This window comes from Podarcis bocagei (genome assembly GCF_964188305.1).
Source record: "Podarcis bocagei genome assembly, chromosome: 2".
Lineage (NCBI taxonomy): Eukaryota > Metazoa > Chordata > Lepidosauria > Squamata > Lacertidae > Podarcis > Podarcis bocagei.
Genome location: NC_138126.1, coordinates 100490282 through 100515082, shown reverse-complemented (window position 1 = coordinate 100515082; position 24801 = coordinate 100490282). Strand labels below are relative to the sequence as shown.

At 43.3% G+C, this 24801-nt stretch overlaps 1 protein-coding gene and 1 long non-coding RNA gene across 19 annotated transcripts in view; one reads left to right on the top strand and one right to left on the bottom strand.

The window, feature by feature from the left end:
- The window catches only part of LOC308581903, a 31052-nt gene extending 10554 nt beyond the window's left edge, over positions 1-20498 (top strand). For 3 of the 8 annotated variants that reach the window (XR_014005359.1, XR_014005360.1, XR_014005361.1), the window contains exons 2-3: positions 11972-12142; positions 17106-19768. This is a non-coding gene — a long non-coding RNA (uncharacterized lncRNA). The other 5 variants (XR_014005358.1, XR_014005362.1, XR_014005363.1 and 2 more) reach the window with 5 other exon arrangements.
- CACNA1G (calcium voltage-gated channel subunit alpha1 G) overlaps positions 19612-24801 on the bottom strand; it is a 330748-nt gene continuing 325558 nt past the window's right edge. For all 11 annotated transcript variants that reach the window (XM_081184510.1, XM_081184519.1, XM_081184511.1 and 8 more), the window contains one exon: positions 19612-20726. In XM_081184510.1, coding sequence (XP_081040636.1) covers positions 19863-20726 — 864 coding nt within the window. In that variant the 3' untranslated portion in view covers positions 19612-19862. The remainder of the gene's footprint in view (positions 20727-24801) is intronic.

Genomic DNA, 24801 nt, shown 5'->3' with positions numbered 1-24801 from the left:
CCGTTACATCCTGCTTAAAAGGGGGGAAGCAGCCCTTTCGTGGAGGCCGGGGGTTCCATCATCCCAGTTCCAGGGGGGCCCCTGCAGCAGGGAACAGACGGTGAGTTAGTCTTGGGTTTGGCTTTTTCCCCTATCAAGCTCGTCCCTCTTTGTAATCTTCTGTCTCTTTACCCGGATAAAGATGCTGCTTCCTACCTCAGGGAAGGTTTTTTCAGTGGATTTCGTATTCCCATAGCGGGCTCACTAATTGCGAAAGATTCACCCAATCAAAAATCAGTTAGAGAGAGACCGGAAGTTGCTGAAAGAAAGATAGCAAAAGAGGTCAGTGCAGGCAGGGTTGCAGGCCCCTTCGATAGTCCTCCCATACCAAATTTGCACATATCTCCGCTAGGCATTGTGCCCAAGAAGACCCCCGGTGAATTCAGGCTCATTCATAATCTGTCCTTCCCAAAGGGCGGCTCGGTCAATGATGCCATCCCGCCCGAGTTATGCACAGTGAAATACGCCACCTTCGATCAGGCAGTTAAGTTGATACGCAGCTTCGGCCCCGGGGCGTTGTTGGCTAAGTGTGATATCGAATCGGCCTTCCGCCTCTTGCCAGTGCATCCCGCGGATTTCCGGTTGCTGGGTTTTAAATTTCAGGGAAAATACTATGTGGACAGGGCTATGCCAATGGGCTGCGCAGTTGCCTGTTCGGCATTCGAAGCCTTCAGCACGTTCTTGGACTGGGCCTTGCGTTTCAAGGCAAATACCATTGGGGTCACACATTACCTGGACGATTTTCTTTTCGTGGGCGGAGCCAACACGGGTGAGTGCGCCTCCTTGCTGGAGGCCTTCTCAGCCCTGGCCGAGGACCTTGGGGTCCCTCTTGCGGCTGAGAAAACAGAGGGACCAGCCACGCGCTTGACTTACCTCGGCATTGAGCTGGATACAGTGGCCCAGTCATCCCGCTTACCTGTTGAAAAGATTGAAGCTCTTAAACAACTAATTCAGGACACTCTTAAGCTTAGGAAGATCACCCTTAGGCAAATTCAATCTTTATTGGGCCACTTTAACTTCGCGTGCAGGGTGGTGTCCCCCGGACGCCCCTTCTGTGCTCGCCTTGCCAGACTTTCAGTCGGTCTGAAACACCCCCTCCACAGGGTTCGCCTCCCCAGGTCGGTCAAAGCAGATCTCGAAGTCTGGACAACCTTTTTGGGAAACTATAACGGGGTTTCTCTTTGGCAGGATGTTTTGAATCTATCATCCGATTTTCAGGTACAATCGGACGCAGCAGGGTCTTTAGGTTTCGGTTTGTATTTCAAAGGGCGCTGGTGCGCGCAACGCTGGCCCGCAGCATGGCAGGGTCAGGCTATCACGCGGGATCTCACCTTTCTCGAGTTCTTTCCAATAGTAGTGGCCGTGCACATCTGGACAGAGGAGTTCCGAGATCACCGAGTGTGCTTCAGGACCGACAACCTGGCGGTGGTGAACATTCTTGCCAGGCAGTCATCGCGGTCTGCGAGGGTCTCCTCTCTCCTGCGGGCGTTCGTCCTCCGTTGCCTTGAGTACAATATCGTATTTTCAGCCAAATTCGTACCAGGTGCCAATAATGATATAGCCGACGCCTTGTCTCGATTCCAGATTCCTCGTTTCCGGTCGCTCGCACCTGGAGCACAACTGTTGCCCGAACCCTTTCCGGAGTACCTGTGGAACGTTGGAGACGCAAAGTGATACAGGGAGTATTAGCGTCCGTGGCACCTTCCACGCTCAGGTCCTATAAGAAGGCTTGGTGTGATTTCCTGGGTTTCAGGTTTGGGTTGTCTGGGCTGTCACATAACATACCCCCCACCACTGATGACGTCCTGCAGTACCTGTCCCACCTGGATGATCTCGGACGTGCTACGAAAACCTTAAAGATCCACGTAGCAGCCATCAGCTTCTTTTCAAAGGCGACGTTTGCGCAAGACCCATGTAGCGATTTTCTGATCCGTAGAGCCATTGAGGGCTGGGGCAGGTTGCAACCGCCCAGGTCCGCTGGTCGTAAGCCTATTTCTTATGGATTGCTATCTCAGATACGCGTAAAGCTCAGGACAATCTGTGGGTCCAAGTTTGAGGCACGGCTCTTCTCTGCGGCTTACGCTATAGCCTTTTTTGGTGCGCTCAGAGTTGGTGAAGTTGTGTGTGAAGCTAGTGCGCGGGGTTTAACTCGCGGCCTCCTGTGTGAGGATGTACAGCTATCCGAATCTGCTGTGTCAATTCTGGTGCGTCAGTCCAAGACCGATCAGACTGGCAAGGGTGTCCTGCTCAAACTCACGGCGTCCGCCCAGCAGGGCCCATGTCCGGTGAAGGACACGAGGCGGTTTCTCCGCCTTAGACCAGCCGTCCCGGGACCGTTCCTGATACACGAGGACGGGTCGCCCCTGTTGAGGTGCCAATTCACTAGAGTAATGCGCAAGGCTATTGAGGCTTGTGGACTACCCCCCCATGAGTACGCTGCACATTCGTTCAGGATCGGGGCCGCCACCACGGCCGCGCACCTGGGGCTGCCGGCAGAAAGGATAAAAGAGTTGGGCCGGTGGAAATCCAATGTTTATAAGTCATATATTCACAACCTTGCGCCTACCCCTTAGTCTGCTTACCCTTCCTTTGTTCTATCTTTATTCCCAGCTATGCCCGGAAGAAACGTGTGGATTTGCGGTCACAGCATTGTTCATTGGGCCCGTGTGCGAGCGGTGAACTGCGGCCTGGCACCCAACCTTGGTCTGCCGCGTGATGTTCGAGTTTCCTGGTTTTCGAGAAGAGGCATGCGTTGGGAAGAACTGATGCCTTTGCTGCGGGAGAAAGTAGCCAAGCTCGGCTCTCCCGACGTCCTGGTGATTCATTTAGGGGAGAATGACCTTGTCAACAAAAGGAGTGTGGACTTGTTGTCGAGCATAAAAAGAGACTTGGATGCATTTGCTGCCTTGTGTCCCAGAACGACAGTATTCTGGTCCTCCTTCCTGAAAAGAACTGTGTGGCGCGGTGCGCAAAACTTGATGGCTATTGAAAGAACCAGGAAACTCGTAAATCGGGCGGTAGCCCGTCGGGTGCGCTTTATGGATGGCCAAGTGATTTATCATGACCGTATCCGGATTAGCGACAAGGCTTTATACCGGGATGACGGTGTCCACCTATCGAATCTGGGGAACGATTTTTGGTTAGCTAGTGTCATTAGAAACATCTGGGATTGGTTGCAGCTTTGAGGGTATTGGCGGCGAGCCTTTAGCTCGGGTGGCGGTTAGGCATTGGAATAATGTGTTGCGCTGTGTGGAAGTGCTAGGTGTGGCCATCGCCTATGCCTTCAATTTTTAGGGGTATTCCGTTAAAGGAATCTGGGGGTCGTGTATTCCGTCCGATGCCTGCTTGGCGGGAGGCCTTGGCACGACCCTCGGTGACAGCAGGGGTGAGCCTATAGTCGTATCAGCATCGACAGGCTCCACCTACTGGTGAAGAACCCAATTGTTTCGATCCAATGCCTAAGCCAATACCTTTTCAAATGCTGTAACCAATAAAGTTGTGGCCTTTCTCTAGCCCATTAACCTTATATCACGTGTCCTTGTGTCTTCATTTCACTTCACCGGGGTCGGGTCCTCGAACCACAAAGACTCTCCTCCACGAAGGGGAGGGGAGGGGTTGTGGTCGGGGCTCGAGCTCCGGCTAGCAGGGGGCGTGGCCCCCTGCTGCCCACTCACCTGGCTGGCGCTCACGCCCCCCCGGTGGCCAACCAACCGGGGGCCACAGTGGGGGCGTGTTCTGCAGCATTTTGCTGCAGCGCCAGCCTTCGCCCGGCCTCATTCTTCCTGCCTTCGCCCCTCACGAGTCACCCACCCTCCACTCCCTTTAGTTAGGGCTCAGGTTTTTCGGCCTTGCTATGGACCTTAGGTTGGTCGCCCTGGTTGGCTGGGGGGCCTGGTAGGAGTTTTTTCCATTTGGCACTAGGCTAATTGGTTTTTTTCGCCTACCTCGTAGCAATCGTCACAACTTTTTCTTTTTGTGGTATTGGGGGTAGGTTAGGCATTGGAATAATGTGTTGCGCTGTGTGGAAGTGCTAGGTGTGGCCATCGCCTATGCCTTCAATTTTTAGGGGTATTCCGTTAAAGGAATCTGGGGGTCGTGTATTCCGTCCGATGCCTGCTTGGCGGGAGGCCTTGGCACGACCCTCGGTGACAGCAGGGGTGAGCCTATAGTCGTATCAGCATCGACAGGCTCCACCTACTGGTGAAGAACCCAATTGTTTCGATCCAATGCCTAAGCCAATACCTTTTCAAATGCTGTAACCAATAAAGTTGTGGCCTTTCTCTAGCCCATTAACCTTATATCACGTGTCCTTGTGTCTTCATTTCACTTCACCGGGGTCGGGTCCTCGAACCACAATATAGGGTTGCCTATAAAAACCAGTACGCCCCAAAAGTTGAACCTTTTTAAAGAAGACCCTAAAATTGTTGAGCCAAAAATGATTTTTCCATTGACTTAACTAAGATCCAGGACAAAGCGCTGCCTTTTGGATATTCCCCCAGACGTTTTGGAAATCACAGTAATGTAAAGGAAAATCTGGGCGAATGGCGGCTCTATGAAAATACTTTAGAACTCCTCACCTATTGACACCAGGCAGGCATCTCCACAGTAAGAGATGCCTGCCTGGTGTCAATAGGTGAGGAGTTCTAAAGTGCAGATGCTAGGAGATTGATTTCTTATAAGTGCAGAATGATTATTATGTTGCACCAGTTCTGCAGATTGAAGTGGTGGAGTCGTCTTAAAGGGCAATCCCACAAGTAAATTGGTCCAAGCTTTGTACACCAATAGCAACACCTTGAACATGGTTCAGTAACAAATTGGTAGCCAATGCAGGTCTCTGAGCACAGGTATTGTATGCTGACAGGGTCTCACTCCCATTAGCAACCATGCCGCAGTATTCTGCACTAACTGCAGTTTGTGGATTATGTGCAAGGGATCAAATGATGGCCACTCATATTTCCCATAGTTTTTGATTTACTTAATAGCTACCACCGTTTCCTCAATGTGCTCTGCTGACTGTGGCTAGGCAGGCTACATACCATTCACTAAAGTCCCTATTCCTTAGCCAGTTGTTCTTTCCTTCCTTCAACCAGTGACCTTTCAGACTTCCAAACCATTAGTACCCCTTCCCCATGGGTGGGTAGCCTGTGACCCACCAATCTCATTTTATGTAGCTCGGTAAAGGTAAAGGTAAAGGGACCCCTGACCATTAGGTCCAGTCGCGAATGACTCTGGGGTTGCGGCGCTCATCTTGCTTTATTGGCCGAGGGAGCCAATGTACAGCTTCTGGGTCATGTAGCCAGCATGACTAAGCTGCTTCTGGTGAACAAGAGCAGCGCACGGAAACTCCGTTTACCTTCCCTATTTATCTACTTGCACTTTGACGTGCTTTCGGATTGCTAGGTTGGCAGGAGCTGGGACCGAGCAACGGGAGCTCAACCTGTTGTGGGGATTCGAACCGCCAACCTTCTGATCGGCAAGCCCTAGGCTCAGTGGTTTAGACCACAGCACCACCCTCATTTTATGTAGCCCCAGATGCCTCCAAAAGCTGCCTGAATATTCAGTACCATCAGACGTTTCCTCTTTATATTTTCTGTGCTTTAAAAATTGCCCCCCCCCGTGTAGTTTCAGGGCAATCCTAAGGGACTGTTATTTGTTCAATAAAAATAAATGGATTGGTTTAAAACTGTTTTCTGGGTTGTATGGCTTCGGGTAGACTTTTCATATCTAGATCTAGATCTAGTATGCAGCCCCTGACAGATTATTCCTAAAAGAAGGAGACCTTTGGCAGAAGAAAGGTTGGCCACCTTTGCCCCCACAACCTCATTCGGGCGGGGAAATTTTCTACTGCTAGATTTTTCTACTTCACAGTTTCCATTTCTAGAAATATATTTTAATAAAAAATAAAGAATACAAAGCCCACACCCACAGTAACATTAGTATGCTTGTTTCCTTTCTGTTTTGTTTACAATGCCACCTATGTCCAGGGTGCTTTACAAAGAATGGTTGGACAGGTTTCTGCCCCAAGAGGCATACAGTCTAAAAGTTGACACAAGGGAATTGAAGGAAGGGGAAGGAAATGGACGCAGAGATTAAACAGGGGAAGAATACATGATGATTACAATGGCATATCTTTAGTTACAGTAGAGGGTATTGAATCTGAGAGGTTACTCCAAAGGCTAATTATGGGTACAGTCCAACCAAGACAGGACAATTGGCATGAATACAATACAACTTTGATATTAGATATGACTGGTAATTAATTTTCCCTGCTGACTGTTCCTGTGAAGCACATGTATATAAATAGCTCTTCAGACATGTGCCAAACTTTTCCGGAAAATCTACACCACTTCCTTCTCAGTCCTCATTCAGCTGGGCTTTCTGCCCATCACCCACCATACCTACCTTTTCTTCCCACCCAGTCCTGCCAACAGTACACAGACTCTTCATATCCCCAGCCAAATGGAACTTTCATTGCTGCCATAAAAGATGCATCTTTTGTTACAGTAGATTCTGATGCATCACCTTGAGGCGTTGGAATGTTCAGGAACATCATTTTGACCTCACAAAAGAGAGAGAAAAGAAAACAACAAAGACTGACGGAAGCAAGACAAGCACTGCTGGCATAGAATTACTTGATTGCACTTTTTGCAACCCTTTCCTTCAACTCATATAAACATTCTTAATTTAAGTACTTTTATTTGATATTTGGTACTTTAAGTTGGCTACCTTGAAGTCTTTTTGAGGAGAGGGGGAATAAAAAATGATAAAAATGATTTTAATAAAATAAAAGATGGGATTTCACAAATGTCTATGCCCACTCACTTGGAAGCTTTTGAATGCAACAGGAGATTTTGCTCTGAGTAAACAAGCAATGGCTGCACAACCAGTAATTCTCCAGCATCTGTTTCTCAAAGATTCCATAATATAATATCAACTCAACTGGTTGGTCCATAGACCTTATTGCTGCAGCTGCCAGAAGGACCTTAGCACACTTTAGATTTTTCTCTATAAAAGCCTTCAATGTGAGCAAATGCTGTGCCGACTTTTTCTTTCCTTCTTTTTTAATTTTACATCCATGTGATTAAATATCAGAGAGTGTCTAAGATTAAATGGGCAGTTTACTCCTACACATCTCCCTTTGCCCCCCTGCTAGAAATCACACAGTTTTGCATCATCCTACAGCCCCCAACATTTGGGTTATCTGGAAATTAAGAAATATTGTTCAATTATCCATGCAAGAAAAGTATTTGGTTTTTAGGAATTTGGGGAAACAGAAAAGCAACGAGTCATTAAATCAGTGGACAAAGCAGCTGCAGATACAAGTGCAGTGAATAGTGAATGCAGGCGCCACAAGACGCACTCAAATACAAGTGCGCACCAATTATGCCAAACGTGCCTTATTACAGTGAAGTGTTTCTGGAGAAAGGAAGGAGGTACGCTCTGAAGGGTTCTGTTCAAATTGCATGCAACGGTTAAGGCTTGTCTCAATCACCGACAAGGCTGTAATTATCAGAATAACGCAACCAATATTTTTGCACTTGTGGAGCGCTTCAGCTTCCCCACAAACTGCAATTAGCCAGCAGATGGCGCCAGAGATGGAGAGCAACCTACTCTGAAAAGGGCCAGAGAGAGGCAAGATGCAGATGGTATCGTAGTAATAGCTTGTGCTGGTGACTGAGCTAAAAAGAAAAGGCATTTTTAAAACAAAACAAAACAAACATGCATGACCCCAGGGAGCAGGAACTGTAGGGAAGCAGGGGGACAGAGGTCTATGGGGTCAATCTACTAGGCTGGGGGCAATCTTGAGTGTGAAGTTGTTACGGAGCAATGTTGCCTGAATGTGTTGCACCTGTTGGCTCCACACACACCACTGAGCAAATGCTAATTTAAATTTGGAGGGGGGGGAGGGAAGGGGTAGTGTTTGTCAGAGGTGCTGGATTTATGAGATAAGAACTCTCTTGTTATTGTGTTTGTGCCCGTCGTTTAATAGACTGATATACTTACCGGTATGTCCTTCCCTCTGAGGCTTAAGAAGCCACTTCCAAACTCTGAATCTGGCCACCTGCTTCCTTGTGGGAAAATGCTGAGGGCTGTACTCAGGGTAGGGGGGCAGGCGGACCACCCTCATAGCTACTACAGTATTTGCATGAGGAGAAAATACCCCACCGGAGAGTCTCACACAATTACTGCTTTACCTGCAGTTACCACTTCTGCTTTACCTTGCTTTGACCACTCTGAAATGTTGTGTAAGTGTATAACAGCAACAGCAACAACAACAACAATAACAACAACAATATTTAGACTGTGCTGGAACCATGCTATCTTTGACTTAGGGGTTGAAGCCATGAAAGCCAGAGTTGGCCTAGACAGGCAGTGCCACCACTGACAGTGACCGTGACACCAGGCAGGTTTATCTATCCTTGCAGAATGGTGTATCTGAGCAGGACTAGCATTTTTCCCCCCTAGATGAACTATATCTGCCTCTCATCAGAACAGAACAGATAAAATAAAAGCAAAAAACCTCTCTCTCTCTCTCTCTCTCTCTCTCTCTCTCTCTCTCTCTCGGAACAATGCTTCAAAAGGTTTTTCATTTTTTGCAGACCTTCCTTGACACTACAGTAAAAATGAAAGGCACCGTCGGACCCTCCAAGTTTCCCTATTTTCCAGGGAAGTCCCTGATTTAGAGAAGCCACCGTGCTTTCTGATCTGATCCTAGAATGCCCCACATTTCCTTAGGATGTCCTTATTTTCACTTGAGAAATGTTGGAGGGTATGGAGTTATCCGACCGCTGAGCTGTTTGAAGGCAATCCTGTATAGAGAAGGTTTTTTTTTTTTAAAAAAGTTTAATGTTTTATTATGTTCTTGTATATGTTGGAAGCTGCCTAGAGTAGCTGGGGAAACCCAGTAAGATGTGTGGGGTATAAGTAGTTATGGAATGGGACGTTCCTATTTTCATCGGAGAAATGTTGGAGACTATGCACGGTTTGAAAATACAAATTGATGAAAGGGTGGAACTGCAACAGGAAAAGTGCTGTGCAACAGCAGACGAAGGCCAACTTAGGAGCTGCGCCATGTGAATAGCTCCAGATATCACAAACGTTTCTTAACCATTAACAGAATGTAAGCCTTGAAACACACTGGGTTTTCATACTTTACGCCAGAAAAATGCCCCTCATCCTGACTGATGGGTGTGTGTGAAAGGGCAACCAGTTTATCACAGGGCCCTTGTATGTATATTCTCATTTGCTCTGTACAAAGACACAGTACACCTTCATGGGTCCCAGTTACTGGAGGCCAATCTGCTGCCCCATATACATTTTACCTGGACTGCAATTTTGGCAGAGGGCAGCATTTATTTTTTTACCCCAAATGACAGCCTTATGTAGGAGAATAATGAAAGCAATAACAATAATTAATAATAATAAAATAATAATAAAGCAATACATTCCTTAGGAGAAGTTGACCCTGGTGTCCCATCCAACAGCATGTCTTTCTTTTGGTTCTATGGGAAATGGCAGTTGGGGGTTTCTAGCTAGATAGATTCAGCCCTTGCTGAACTGGTTATTTAATGTTAGTGGTTAATGGAATTAAATAGCAACTCTTAACTAAGCAAGCGCTGAAGATAAGCTTAAACAGCATGATTCCTTCTGTACTGGTAGTGTTTCTGCCTTATACAGTGGTACCTCAGGTTACAGATGCTTCAGGTTACAGACACTTTGGGTTATAGACTCCACTAACCCAGAAATAGTACCTCGGGTTAAGAACTTTGTTTCAGGATGAGAACAGAAATCGTGCGGCAGCAGCAGGAGGCCCATTAGCTAAAGTGGTACCTCAGGTTAAGAACGGTTTCAGGTAAAGAACGAATTAAGTTATTAACCCGAGGTACCACTGTATTGCCTTGTCTTTCTTTATATAATTTAGTAAAATATAATTATTATACCCTCTAGATGGCAGCAATGTAACCTACATTCTTGCTGGGAAAGGAAGATCTGCCCCCCCCCAATACATTTGTGACATTTGGGCCTACCACTGGCTACTGAAATGCATGGTAGCGTTCAGGTGGGAAGCCCCATATAGTTCTACTGTTTGTATATTTACCACACTTGTGGGATTGTGTTATGGCCCCCTGATACATGGGCTCACATTTACTTGGTTAGTGTGTGAAGAGGTCCTCAAGGCACAACTGAGAGGGAAAACTCACCAGGAGTGTGTGGCACTGTGTGGCCCTTGAATTACAAGGCAAATCAGGGTGATTGGGGAAAGGTTCTCACGTTTCTGAGTTGGATTGTGCTGTTGACAAGGCATCTTGGGGTAGATCAGGGACTCCCTAAGTTCCTGAGTCACTTCCTCGGCTATCCAAAAAATATGCTCAGACATTTTTCCCTTTTGAGAAATGAAACTAAGCTGATGGGAGAAACACCCTGAGTTTGAATAGGGAGGGTATAGATAGGTGTGTGTGGGGGGGGGTGCTGGTGGAATCTTTAATTTTGACAGACAGGTCTAGATTTTAATCACATTTCCCCAGGGTACTCCACTCAGAAGAATTTGGTGGAGAGGTTAAAAGCTGTTTGTTTTGCACACAAATCTATACTTTCTCCTATGGAAATCAGTGGAGAGGTCTACCTTTTCCAGGGAGAAGAGGCTGTAGCTCTCAAAATCTATGATGTGGGGAGAAGCCGACCCCCACCAATGACCTCTGAGGCAGCAGCATATTTGCTGGATTTGAGTTCATGCATGTGTGTGTGACATTTTAAAGAGCAGCTTTAAAACAGATCAGGTTGCTTCTCAAAGCTTCTGACATAGATGGAAGTCAAATTGTATGTAACGTTTATCAGTTTCAGTGCAGTACTGCGTGATAATGTGTGCATGCAGCTTAAAATAATAATTTTATTTGCAAAGGATATGTTTTATTTGTCAAATAATTTTGAAGAGAAATATAAAAGTGTACACGCAGCTTATGATGCCATTAAAATGTGCTGATGGTTATTTTTCTGAATATGAAGAGCTATACAAGTTTATTTTTTTCTGTTCTGCTGAACAGGGTGGTTTGTCTAATTCATAGCCTTTTTTTGAATCCGACCCTTCGCAGCACCCTATACTCACTTTCCTGGGAGTAAAATTGTAATCCTAATACCATTTACCTGGAAGTGAACCCTACTGAATTCAATAGGACTTGCTTTTTAGCAGACATGGTTAGGATTGTTCTGTAAACCAATGGGACTTATTTTTGAGTAGATACAGGATTATCTCTCTCTTTCCATCCAATGCTATTTTAAAAGCAATTTGGCAGTGCTTTCTTGGGTGCCACTGCTGTTGTCTGGCAGATTGTGGGGACGGATGGGGCAAACATAAGTTCCTTCTCTGGAGGGAGGAAGGGGAACTGGCCTGCTCACTCAGCTACCGTGGAGGCAAGGGGCACAGGTGCTTAGGGGGTTCAGTTGACAGTTACTTCCTGGAAACATGGGGATGCTCCCTGAAGGAGGGTCCTTCACCTGATGACCAGGGAAGATTCTTGCTCTCTAGCTGTACTGTGTCGTTTTTCAACCTGTATGGTACATTGCACTGTCAGAACACCTGACACACAAACAGAGAGCCCTTAATGGTTCATCAGAAACAGACCACATTTATTCAAGTTTTCCTTCTATGTTAACTCGTCTGCAGAGCCCACTAAAACCCCTGCTCCACAGATAAATATGTGGAGAGAGGCTCTGCTGAGAACAAAATTGACTCACCCTTTTCTTCTTTTATGTGATAATTGTATGTGTCATTGCACTCTCAGTTGTCTCCCAGGTTTCCCCTCCCCTCTGTTTTCTCATTTCATGTTATTTTTCTATTTTTATTGTTACATTCGTTATTCATTCTGCATTTTGTATGTATTTATGTCAATAACAATTCTTTATGAATAATAATAATATACTTTTTTTTTTTAAGGCCATAGCATTTTTCATCAGCCAAAGGCGCTAGGCGAGCCTCCCCAGGGAGAGCCTTCCACAAATGGGGAGCCACTGCAGAAAAGGCCCGTTCTCGTGTTGCTGTCCACCAGACAACGCACAGCTGTGATTCAAACCTACATTGCAAAAAAAGAAACATCCGCTCCTGTGGGTAAGTGTTCCTTTAAGTTGGCATGCAGAAAGATCAACTGAAACGTAGTGGCACAGGTTTCACCACAGCTCTGTACTCTACGAGCAACATTCACGACCAAAATAGTTCTAATTATTATTTGTCACAGTACATTAACAAAAAACCAGACAGAGATTCTGTGGGAGTTTCAGTGCATCATAGGAACCCCTTGCTGTTGACAGTAAAGAAATGTTTGGATCATTGAAGCCGACTGCCCGTGTTTGTACAAATTGATGTGCATTATTTGTAGACTGACACTGATCATGCCTAGCGTTGATAATGGATATGTGCTGTTTGCATATACAGATCAAATAACTAAGAATAAAAGAATCAGGGTTCATGCCTTTTCTTTTCAAAAGCTTTTAATAGTACACATTTGTTTTTGTCATTTGTAAAGATTTACACTCATAAAAAAACATTTTAACCCAGTATTCCCCAATAGTACCATCTTTTGTTGCCCTCACCAAACACCCAATTTTAGGTCTCTATACCTGATACAGTTTAACAATATATTATCTATTAAATACAAAGTTCTAAAATAGTTACTAGGTTGTTAATGGACATTGGTACCGCGGCTACTCTAGTAATTTTTGTGAAAGATTCTATGTGGGTTATTATAGTCAGTGAGGCATTGAGGGGAAACTGAGGCATACTTTACAATTATAAACCCCCCTTTCCTGTCCAAAACCAGATTTTCTGTTGAGTGCAATTTACAGAAGCCAAAAACATTGTATCTTCTTCCAAATTATCTACAGTTTAAATAACCTGTAATCTACCTAAAAGTTATAGAAATACCATGTGCAATGTTTGCAAGTATGGAATTTACATTTTTCTTTTTCCTCCCTCAGACATGGTAGCAAGTGTTTACCCTCATAATATACACTGGCAAAAGCAGAATACTCTCTTCCTACCAGTATACAGTAAATCCACAATATTAAAGTGCTGGTGTGCTTTAAAACAAACTGGATAGCATTTCTCGTTTGGGTTTACTAGGGGCAATATGCTTTAAATTAGTATGTTTTAAAATAACAACAACAACCTAAGAACTAAGAACTGCAGCATCAAAGAACAGGAAAGATCCCGTTCTAAATACACTCAGATGCACCAGAGTCCCAGGGAAGTCAATAGGAATCACATACATATAAATGGCAAATTCACATAACTGTCCCCACCCTCTAATGATTGCAACTTGCAATCATTTGAAGCACCCATTACTTGCCAGGAAGGCTGTCAATAGAGTCAGAATTTTTATCTGATCAATAATGGACTTTAAAACAGATGGCGGATTAAATGTTCATAAATTAGCATGTTACAAAAAACTCATTAGTATAGCATTTTTCTTGCAAATAAAATTAATTTGTGACATGAAATCTTAGTTAGTTGCTCTCTAAGCTAACCTACTCGTTTTGTTCAAATGGAATTCTGCAACCAAGTTTTTGAAATACACGTGTTTTTTTTAACATCTGCAGAGACCCAAGAAACTTGAGCCAGGTTGTGTGGGTCCCAGTGTGAGCTTTCATTTGCTGTTTACCTTGCTGTTAGAGCGTGTTGTGTGCATGCGCACACACACACACATATGCTTAAACTGTGACTAAAATTATGCAACACAATCCCAGTGATATATATTCAGAAAGCTCATTGAATTCAGTGGGACTTACTCAGTAGAAAGTGTGCTTTAGATCATAGCCTTACTGTGTAATTCTTTACATGCCTACACTCAGGGTAAATGTGTAAAGGATTGAAGCCTTGGTTTACTAATCACACTGGAAAAAAATGAAGTTTTATAACCCTCGTCAGCCATTAACAAATCAGTGGAGAAAAGAGCCATGAATGTAGCTGAATTTATTTCGTGGGTGCATGCAATCCACATCCAAATGAATTCAGCAGGGGAAAAAACCTTAATGCCTGAGGTGCAGTCATTTCAATAATAGCTGCTGAAATGAATGATAGTTGGGCAAGAGCAGGTTGCTTGTGTAGTGCATCTACTATGAAATTGTCAAGCGATTGGCCTCTTCGAAATGTGTTTAGAACTGGGAGCTAAAATTAAGTTCTCAAATCCTTACCCTTGATATTGGAAAAACAGGTAAAAACATGTATCTCAAAACGTATCAGCTCTGGTCTCAAAAACCTCAGGCTAAAATGCCAGAACTTAGGCCTCTTCTATTTCCAAGATGCTTGGCAGGCTTGACAATTGCTCTAGAGATTTCTACAAAAATATATATTAAAAAATCAGCATAACCATTCTACAGAATTTGTGTATTTCTCTTTAGAACCTTTTTGTTTTCTTAAAAAAAGTCAAATTATATATATATTTCAAAAAAGCCCATCCCAAAGGTATTTAAAATTCTTCGAAGATTATTGCACATGCTTTAGTACTGTAATTGGATTTTCAAAAGGGCAACTAGAAAATATTTGTATCACAAAGTAGTTTACATGCATTATTTTCCTGAATGCATTAGGTTACAGTAAGTTTTGTATTGATCTTTTTATTGAATATGATTTTATGAAGCAAATCTTTGCTTTATTGATATGCACATGGAGTTTCTGAGTGGGAAAATCCCCAAGCGCTGAAAACAGAACATCTTTAAACATTTTTTTTTAGGATACTTGTTATAGTTATTGAGATTTCAGTGTACATTACATTTTGCACCACATTCCCCTCTGAAATATTGCACATTATGCTCTTTGTCTGTAGTCTTTGTAGATTTGATTGCAGCCAGATCAATACTGTACATTTTAACAATTGCTGAAATTGTGTACCATCATTTTATTGACACCTCGCTATTCCATTATCGGAATCCCTTTGCCAGGGGTGGGGAACCTGCAGCCCTTTGTGTTGTTGCACTCCAACTCCCATATTTCCTGACTAGTGACATGCTGAATGGGGCTGTTGGGAAATATGTTTGAACAGCATCTGGAGAGCCATAGCTCCCTCACCTCTGCTGTATGCAGATGTTTGAAGCTAAGCATAGTGAGATCAAGACCATGTTCCTTTGCATGACTCACTTGTCTGTGTATTACTTTGCCATATTTAACACTGTAGCCTATGCATGCAGAGGCCAATGAAAGTCACCCCTGCCTGCCATCTGTATGTTCTAATATTGGGTACATAGATTGTGAGGTTGGGAACGTCATGTGTTGGGCTCTATGTGTCTAGCCCCCTATGCACACAAGTTAGATAGATGAATATGCAAATGGCAGGGTTGCCTGTGTGTGGGAGTGGGAACAGAATAAAGGAGCATGGTCCCTGACACATTGTCCTTGCATAGCTTTGAATATCTGCATAGGGCTTTGGTGAATGAGAAAAAACCTCAGAACCAAAGCAAAGAATTAAACATATTTCCATCTTACTGTGCTGTCTTTTTATCCTGCCCTCCCCCCGTTAACCAGAGAAAATTACAACGATAGACTGACATATTACCATAATTGTGGTAATATGGTCAGTAGGTCCAAAAATCATAACTTTTAGTTGATGAATTTGTTGAATTCAAAATTTCACATTCTATTTCAAACTCAATGGCTTGGAGAAACAAAAGCATTGGGGTGTTCAGGATATTGCACAAGCAGGGATGATACTGAACCAAGATTCTACTGGCTCAGAGAGCTACGTAGGATACCTGGGTGTTAATTCAGATACGTTTCAAAATTATACAACCTTACAGTGATTTATACCATCACTTGGTGACAAGGTCCACATGAAATGTGCTTTTAGGTAAGGGTGCAGTATGAGCTTGTCTAATCTAGTAATCATGCTAGTTCCAGTTTTATTCTATTTTATTTTCAATATTATTTTGGAATTTCAAGTATTCAAAATCTGAGTTTCAAAATATTGTTTGTCTTTCCCTTTAATCAATCTTTAAATACAGTTCCAGGTTTAGACTGAATGTTTGATCAAATGAGGACCATAGGAATGCATGGCCTAGAATGTCTTTTAGCCTTAATTGGATTAACAACATATACCAACACTGCAGTCCTAAATATGTTTACATTTACACAGAGGCAGGTTAAACTGAATTCAATGGATCTCTTCCAGCAAAAACAGGAGCATGTTGTTAAAAGCAAAGCCATCTCACCACAAAGGAGAGGCTTTCTAAAGGTGGGAAGCCTGGTCTGTAGAAAAAAAGGCAATTATCAGTGCAACAGTGTGTGTGTGTGAGTGCATTCTTGGACGCTGCAGAAGCACTACTAATTATGCCAGTGCAACCCTTGGGATCCTTGGAAATGATACATTTACAGTGGTACCTCTGGTTACAAACTTAATTCGTTCCGGAGGTCCGTTCTTAACCTGAAGTGCCACTTTAGCTAATGGGGCCTCCCACTGCCTCCGCCGCACCACCGCATGATTTCTGTTCTCATCCTGGGGCAAAGTTCTTAACCCGAGGTACTACTTCCAGGTTAGCGGAGTCTGTAACCCGAGGTACCACTGTATTAACTCATTCTTTGTCTAGAGGGTGATGCTCTCCTCTTCACCAATATATGTAACTGAATTGTGCGCCAAAGGCATAAGGAAGAACTAGCCCTCCCTACTCTTGTGATCATTTTGTCTAGTTAGACCAGTGCAAAGAACTGCTTTTAGTGGTGATTCCCCCCCCCCCGAATTGTGAGCTGCAGTAAAACATTTTTTAAAAAAATCCACCCCTTTCTTCAATCCTTTTGCACTGTTTTAACTAGCCAAAGCTGTTTGGAGGATGAGCCAGTGTGTGTGGCAGCTTCAGGATTAAGCAGTTTGGTACCATCCAGGTTCCCTTCCCGCCCAGTAGTGAAACTCACTGGTAGCCATGGACAAACCACTCTCTTTCAGCCTAACCTACTTAAGGGAGTTGTTGCAAGCACAGAATGCACGGAAGCAGCAGTGGTTAAAAACAGGTTAACAAGAGACAACATGACAGCAGAATCCATCTCTGTGTATATAAATCCTACAGAGAATGTATTATGCTTTTTACAGGCCCCATGACCGCCACCTGCTAACATATTGACTGATGAACAGGGAACAGGTGCACAGGCAACAGAAAGGTAGGAGAGACATTTTTATATATGTAAAATAACTGTACACATTAATTTCTGGAGTTCTTGGTTATAAGGGCAGTTTTTCTGGTTTATTTTTGGAATCATTATCAATTTCACTACCACTATAAAGAGAGTCCCCCCCCTTTCTTAAGGAAGAAGAGCATGGCAGCAATGCTGCAGAACCTAGAATTGCAAAGCAAAACATGTCCTCAATGTAGCCAATGCCAGTCTTGGTTTGGGCTCATATTAAGCCCACCATGTGAATGGAAAACTGTTTGGCTTTAGCATTCAGCATGTGGATGAAGACTGGATTCTGCTAGACCAGTTTGGGTGATTTTATTTATCAAAATCAGTATGCTACTGAACTGTAAATAAAACCCCTAAGCAGCTGACAATGAACAGAAAAGATCCATTAAAATCTGATGATTCCAGGTTTACATAGAGCAGATGCCTGATCATTATGCTGAGAAAATTAGTCTGGGGTTGATCCTGTTAAGACTGATGAGAGGCTAATAAAATTTAAAAGCGCTCCTAAGATGATCTTCCTGTTACTGCAGGAATTCTTTGCATTCTTTGAATCGTACCTTGGAAGTTGAAAGGAATCCGTTCCGGAAGTCTGTTCGACTTTCAAAACTTTCGAAAACCAAATCGCAGCTTCTGATTAGTTGCAGGAAGTTCCTGCAGCCAATCAGAACCTGTGGAAGCCCTGTTGGACGTTCGGCTTCCAAAAGAATGTTCGCAAACTGGAACACTCACTTCCAGGTTTGCGCCATTCGGGAGCCAAAACGTCTGAGTTCCAGGGCTTTCGGGATCCAAGGTACGACTGTACTTTATGGGATACACCTGCAAACCTCAAATAGGTTCTTTTATATAGAAATGGTTCTCTCAGCCACTGAAAGAAATTGACATACTAGGTTTATTTGTAGCACTGGAACCTTTTTACTTGCCCCTATCCTTGTGCCTTTAAAAGCAACCTGACACATAGATTGTTAGCAGCTTGCTAGTGTGGAGCTGTATGGCAAGAAAAGCTTTACCTGCTCAGTTTAGGTCAACCTTAATTTTCAACCAGGCAAATCACTGTCAGTTGTTAGCTTAAGCCCTTTCTTGGAAGCACGTTCCACTGAAACAAAGGGAACTTACTTCTGAGTAAATGTGTTCAGGATTGCAGTATAAATCTGAAAGAATTTAATTGTGTATTTAGCCACTGTATGGCTACCACTAGAGAAAGAGGCAAGTTGTTTGTTCAAATTATGTTCCATTGCACCACAGATGTACAGTATTGAATAAGGACAAACGCAAATGATTTTCCAGACCCTTAATTTGCTGTTTATGGCAGTCAGGGGTGAAATCCAGTTGCAGTCATTATGTGAAATGTCTGATCCCACAGAAAATAAAAAGAAACACTGCCATTTGGCAGTGGATAGCTGATGGCACTTTAAGGCAGGTGAAATGGATGGACTGTACAAGGTTGGATTGCTTTTGTAAGCAGTTGCTGCCACTGCTGGGTTTTGTTGTCCCACCAGAAGAAGGGGAGAATGATGAGACTTAGTAAAGCACCAGGGCCAGCCCAATACATTTTGGCACCTGAGGCGAACCACAAAGTGGTCTTCCCACCTCCTTACTAGGGAAGGCAGCGTGGGGAGTGAAGACTGACATCAGGAACAAAGGGCTGAAATAAAGATCTACATCAGGATCTGCTGCCCCTGTTGATCCTGCCGCCCAAGGTGGTTGCCTCACCTTGCCTCATGGGTGGGCCGGCCCTGTAAAGCGCACATGATTGTCCTCTATGAGTACCAGATCATGACAACCCTGCAGCATCACAACCTTTTCTCTGCCTTTAGGTCATACTCTGCATATTTAGGAAGGGCAATGGAAGAGGACAGAGGGCCTCACCTTAGGTGTTCACGCTCAGTATGATTTTAGGGATCACCGAAGTAAGCAACAGCAAATATCTGGCACATTAAACAGTCTTGTGTATTGCTAAGAGACTGCTGAATTCTCTCTATAAGAAACCTTCTTTCAAGTCTATCTGCTTACCCCATATGCTCTTCAGCTTGTGCACTTGCTTTTCCTCTACAGTGTAATAAAAATCATTTTGGATATTATTTTATTCTTTTTTTTAATGCCAATACAGTTGTAAAAAAAAATTTCCAAATGGCTATTTTCTACAGAAAATAGTTGAGGGGTCAGTGAGTGAAGTACATTATAATTGCAAATATTCTCATTTCTAGACCATGGGACACATTTTCTCAGTAATGCACTAATGGCTACATCTTGTGCTTTGCAAAATGAAAAGAAAATAGGGGAGGATTAAATATGTATTTTTAAAGGTTAAAATATTCATTAAAAAAAACCAACGCAATCTCAGGAATATTCTGAGATACATAAAAAAGAAGAAAATAAACAATGTCTTTAAGCCACAAAATGTACTACATCCTGCAATACTAGGTTCAATTAATTTAATAAAATAGAATATACATATAGACTCTGAACAATGTATTGCTTTTACCCAAGCAGAACTTATGCTTAAGTAAGCGTGATATAGCTTAACCACTCTTAAAACCAGCTAGCTCTTTAAACTTTCTTTGGATTTTTTTTTTTTAAGAAATCAGTGCCATTTTAGAATGGAAAGGTTTAATTTATTACACGAGGGAGAAAAGAAACATTTGGCACCAACAACGGAAAACAAACTAACTCAAGGGTCCGCATCTGTTTGATCAAAGGAAAAGCTAGGAAGAGTCAACAAGTCTTTCTTTGGGGTTGGAGTTAGTGACATACTGTCTGGAAGGGCCGAGTCCCCTGCGTCCACCGAATCCTTGGAATCCCAGGACGGGGCGCGTCTTCGCAAGCAAACGTCTGCACTGGCAGGCAGTGTGGCGCTGCGTGGCCCCCTCAGTAACAAACTCTGTTCATCAGGTGGGTCTATTGATATACACGGGGGACTCAGTTTTTTCTTCTGCCGCGTCCCTTGCAAGCCTTCCATTTCACTTAAGACCTGACTTATGAAGCCAGAAGAACTAGATGTGGAATGATGCTGAGGGCTGTTTTCCATGGAGCAAATCTCTATGGAATGTCTCCTTTGATCATCTAACCAGGATGATGGTTTTTTAAGAAGACCCTGTGTATCTACACTGTAGCACTTCTTCAGGTCCTTCAAAGTGACATTGCCACTGTTGCCTACGTTTCTCTTAGGGGTCTCGGGCTGAACCACTGAAGAGGCACTCATGGCTGAACAAGTTCCTGAAGTAAAAGAGCTATTTATTTCTGATACTTCTTGGTCCATCGGGTCTCCAGGCAGTTCTTGAAGGGAGTCTGTACAGGCACACAAATCCGGCACATGCATGGAAATGTTATACTGATTGCGGGAATGTTGCTGAGTATGAACGCTCGATCGCCCCCAGCCGGCTGAGTCTCTTGCTTCTGAGGGCGTCAGAGTGACAGACAGATCCTCAGTGGATGGAGCTGACAAATTTGGATCACAGAGCTCACTCACCTCGGCATGGATGTTCTCTCGGCTTTCTGAGCTATGGGTATCTGAGGAATCATTCCTTATTGCCATCTGTACGGAAGTGCCAAGGAATTGGAGGGGAAGAAACATAGAGGGAACAGGTCAGTATAGGCAATGCATAAGCAGTAAGAGATCCTCCAAAGGTGACAATGGAAAACTCCAGTTTTGAATGCAGTAGAACCTCTAGCACCTAAATAAATTGCAGCCACCTGGTTAAATGTACTCTGGCAGCATCAGTGGTTATCTCCCAATTTCTCTCACAACACCACCACTGGTCACATTATCATCTAGGCACATGAAGTCCGGATTATACAGCTACCTCTCCAATTTATGATGTTATGCACTACTACATCCTTATTACCTACAGGTGCAAATTGTGCCGTTGTGAAACTGTCAGTCTGGGAAGGATAGCAGTGCAACATGCTGGGATCAAATATAGCTGTCTATAATTGAGCAGTAACCAAATATGACCCATCATTACAAATTAAAGGCAATGGATGATTTCAGTGTTTCTTTCCTAACTCAGATGGTGTAATGAGCAGGTATGAAAAACCACTTTTTTTCAATAGCACTTGGGGAGTCATTGATTTTATGAGCTTGTTCCTGGGTTGAAATTATACTCATTCACTTCCCTCTTTTCTTGCATGCTTTACAACTCTGAAAGAACTGGCTTTAGATCAGCCTCCATGGGCCCTTTGGATCAGAGCCAATTTGTTCTGGAGAAACACTGGGAAAACTAAATAGATCCTGAGATTTTATCCTTGAGAGTCCTGTTAGGCATCCCGGAACTTATGCATCATTGACTTCCAATAAGATATACAGTCCAGTACTCAATATACGCTGCCTTAATAAGGCTCTCTACTGCACCAGTTCGTGCTCTGTACTTAACTGTTTTTTCAAGCAACGTAACCAGACCTAGGAAAGGCCTTCTATGGCAAACTGTTCTACAGGCTTATATTGTGACACCTGAGACCAGGAGGGGACTTTACAAAAGCTACATTTAAAAACAAACAAACTGGTTTGTGTGTGTTGTTGTTTTTTAACCACACTCACAATAAGATAAAGGTCAGTGTTTGGCTCAGACAGACAAAGCAGTCACTTTTTTATTTCAACTGGGTTTGCTGTGTGTGCGTGTGTTTTATATTAAGTATGAAAGTGAGATTTGGGTGTACCAATACAAAAACAAGTGCCTTATTTCCTTAGATGAAATCAATGCTTAAATTATCAATACATCTCCAGTAGGGAATGGGAAATGGAGATGTGCCTTTTAGGACTGCAGGTAGTTTGCAGGGTGGGCAAAGATATTTGGAGCTAAGTAGGAGATAGGGCTGGGTGATACCTGGTTTTCAACATCATGATATATCACACGTTAACCATTGCGATATACTGGTATATCATGATGTCAAGGTCCTGGGCTGTGGAGGGAGGGAGTGGGCAGGAGGATCAATCTCCTAGCTGGGCTGCCTGCCCTGGCGCACCCAGCGATTACTCTGGCATGTCCTTTCCAGTGAGGGACGGAGTGGGCAGGTGTAGTGATACCCCCTTCCTGGTGATCGCCCCTCACAGTGGCTGGACAGGAATGCTCTGTTTTCAAGCTCCCTTTGGCAATATATTGCCATTCTGAAACTGTTATCTCAATCTGAACTTCAAATCGGTTTCAGACAATTTATTTATATACTGCCCACCCCTAGTAGGAGGAGCTTGTTTGTGCTCCTGGTGGTGAATTTTCAGCGTTACGAGTGGTGGACTTTACTGTGAAATTTGTAACTGAGCTTCCAATGTATGCCCGGTGATGCCATCACACATAGGAATATTAAGTCATTCCCCCATACTGGATGTATTAATTAATTGGGCATCTTATTTTACTATTAATTGCAAAGCAGTACACAGATGTATAGGCCCAACACCATATTCCTACTTGAACCTCAATATTCTCAACAGCTGTCATGGAAGAAAATTGAAATATTACAGGTTCTGATCTCATGTAAAGATGTAGGCAAGATCTATAGCAACCATGGTAATAGTGTTGAGGGAAACGATTGTATGTACAGTTTTGAATTTTAATTTGCAGAGCATTTGATAATACAAATGATTATTGATTTTGGTTATACTGTCAGGCATCTTTGGCTGTTGATAGTAATTATAATCCTTTTTTTTTTAAAAAAAAGGTCTGAGTTCACTCCCAGAAAACCAACTGCTAGGTTGATCCCTGCTAAACATTTTATTAGCAGTAGAATGGGATTGTTTTACACCTTTGTTTTAGAGTCCACCTGACCCACGAACCAATGAATCGAAGTAGAATTCTTCTGAAGAAAAGCACTCTTTATAATGCACTGGCAGGGAGCATGTTCCTGAACAGAGAACAGAGCTTTGTTCTTTTAATTCACTTGATGGACTAATCTTCACCAGGGAATTAGTCATAGTCACTAGCTGCCAGGCCTTCCGGGATCTATGGTTTTAGCTACAGCAGGGGCTTTGGTCCATTCTACAGCACTGAAAAAGGTGAGGGAAGTTGAATGACAGGAGAGTCAGTGACTAAGGAACGTGTATGGGCCAGGGATGTGGTGAACAAGATTTATCTAAACACAGGTTAAGGAGAGGACATAAGCGAGGAAAGGAGGGAGAGAGAGGGAGGAAGAGAGAGAGAGAGAGAGAGAAGGAGAGATAAAATCAAATAAAAATGCATGCGATGTACATATTGAACAAAGCAGTTGGCAGATGTATGTACAAATATCCTGTTACAACTTCTTTGAGACTACTAGTATAATAAGATGAAAAAAATACTATCAAAATGACTAGAGAAATAGCAATACTATTAATCTTGATGAGGAAGAGAAAATAGTCAAAGACCCATTGCTTGGATAAACTAACATTAAAAAAAAGAAAAGAAAAGAACCCCTGTATTTTAAAAGTATTTGTGGGTATGTGGCACTAAAGGTAGGTAAAAAGGTAAAGGACCCTTGGACAATTAAGTCCAGTCAAAGGCAACTATAAGGTGCGGCGCTCATCTTGCTTCAGGCTGAGGGAGCCGGCGTTTGCCCACAGACAGCTTTCAGGATGGGGGGAGACCTCAGGCCCAGGGGCATGCGTCATGATGAGCATGCTGCTAATCACTCTCATTATTTTAATCCCTTTCCCTTTCATGGTTGGCAATGACAGCCATTGTTAGAAGGGGACCATGAGAGGTGGCCAAGACGTAGCCTCATTTGAGCTACTTGGGAAATATTACTCACAAGCTACAGCGTGGGCAAGACTGGCAATTTTTAATTTTCTCTTGGGCTACTTTTTGCCCCGTGGGCTCATAGTCTCCTTACTCTCATTTAGTAGATGAAAAGCTGAAAAGACATAACAGACTAAACAAATCAATACCAGAAACCCCCCCCCCCCATATAGTCTCTGATGGAATCCTAACAACAAATACACCATCCTATCTAAAGTGTAGTACAGAAGTTTCTGCATCTTCATTAAAAGCCCTTAAGAATGTTCTAGGACATGTGCCAACCTCTAGTCATTTGATGCCCTTTTTGATTCTTAATGTGAAGCCAGTATCAGTGGCAAGAAGGGGGGAAAAATCTGGACTAGAAAGGCCATAGTGAAGATTGCATTGGGGAAGTGGTATTATTATTATACAATCACAATTCCAAGTTATCCACTCAATGCAATCAAATGTCTTCTGTGATTTATCTCTTATTGAAGGACTAAGCCCATGACAATGACTCAAAAGCACCAAGGACCAGGTTTCATCCTAGTTGTGGCCAAGGAATTGAACTAGCCATTCCGTCATGAATTATGCCTTCCTTAAACTATAATATTCTGAGACAGTGAAGTAGTGGCAGTTCTTTGTCTGGTACTTCATTAAGTACATACTTAGCACTGGGCAAACTGCTAATCATTGCCATAAAGCAACATTTTTAGGAGGAGTACAACCCCAAAATCTAAAATAATATCAATTCCTTTATGAGTGTCTTCTGTATAGTGACTCTGGACTAAATGGCTGTCTAGGGTACTTCCAGTTAATGTTTCAGCACAGAGAAAGATGATGGAACAGTTTGAGGAAAAAGAGGTATGGTATTGGGTCCAGGTATCTTGCTTCAACATTATGCCTTTCCTTGGGTAGACTGTGGCA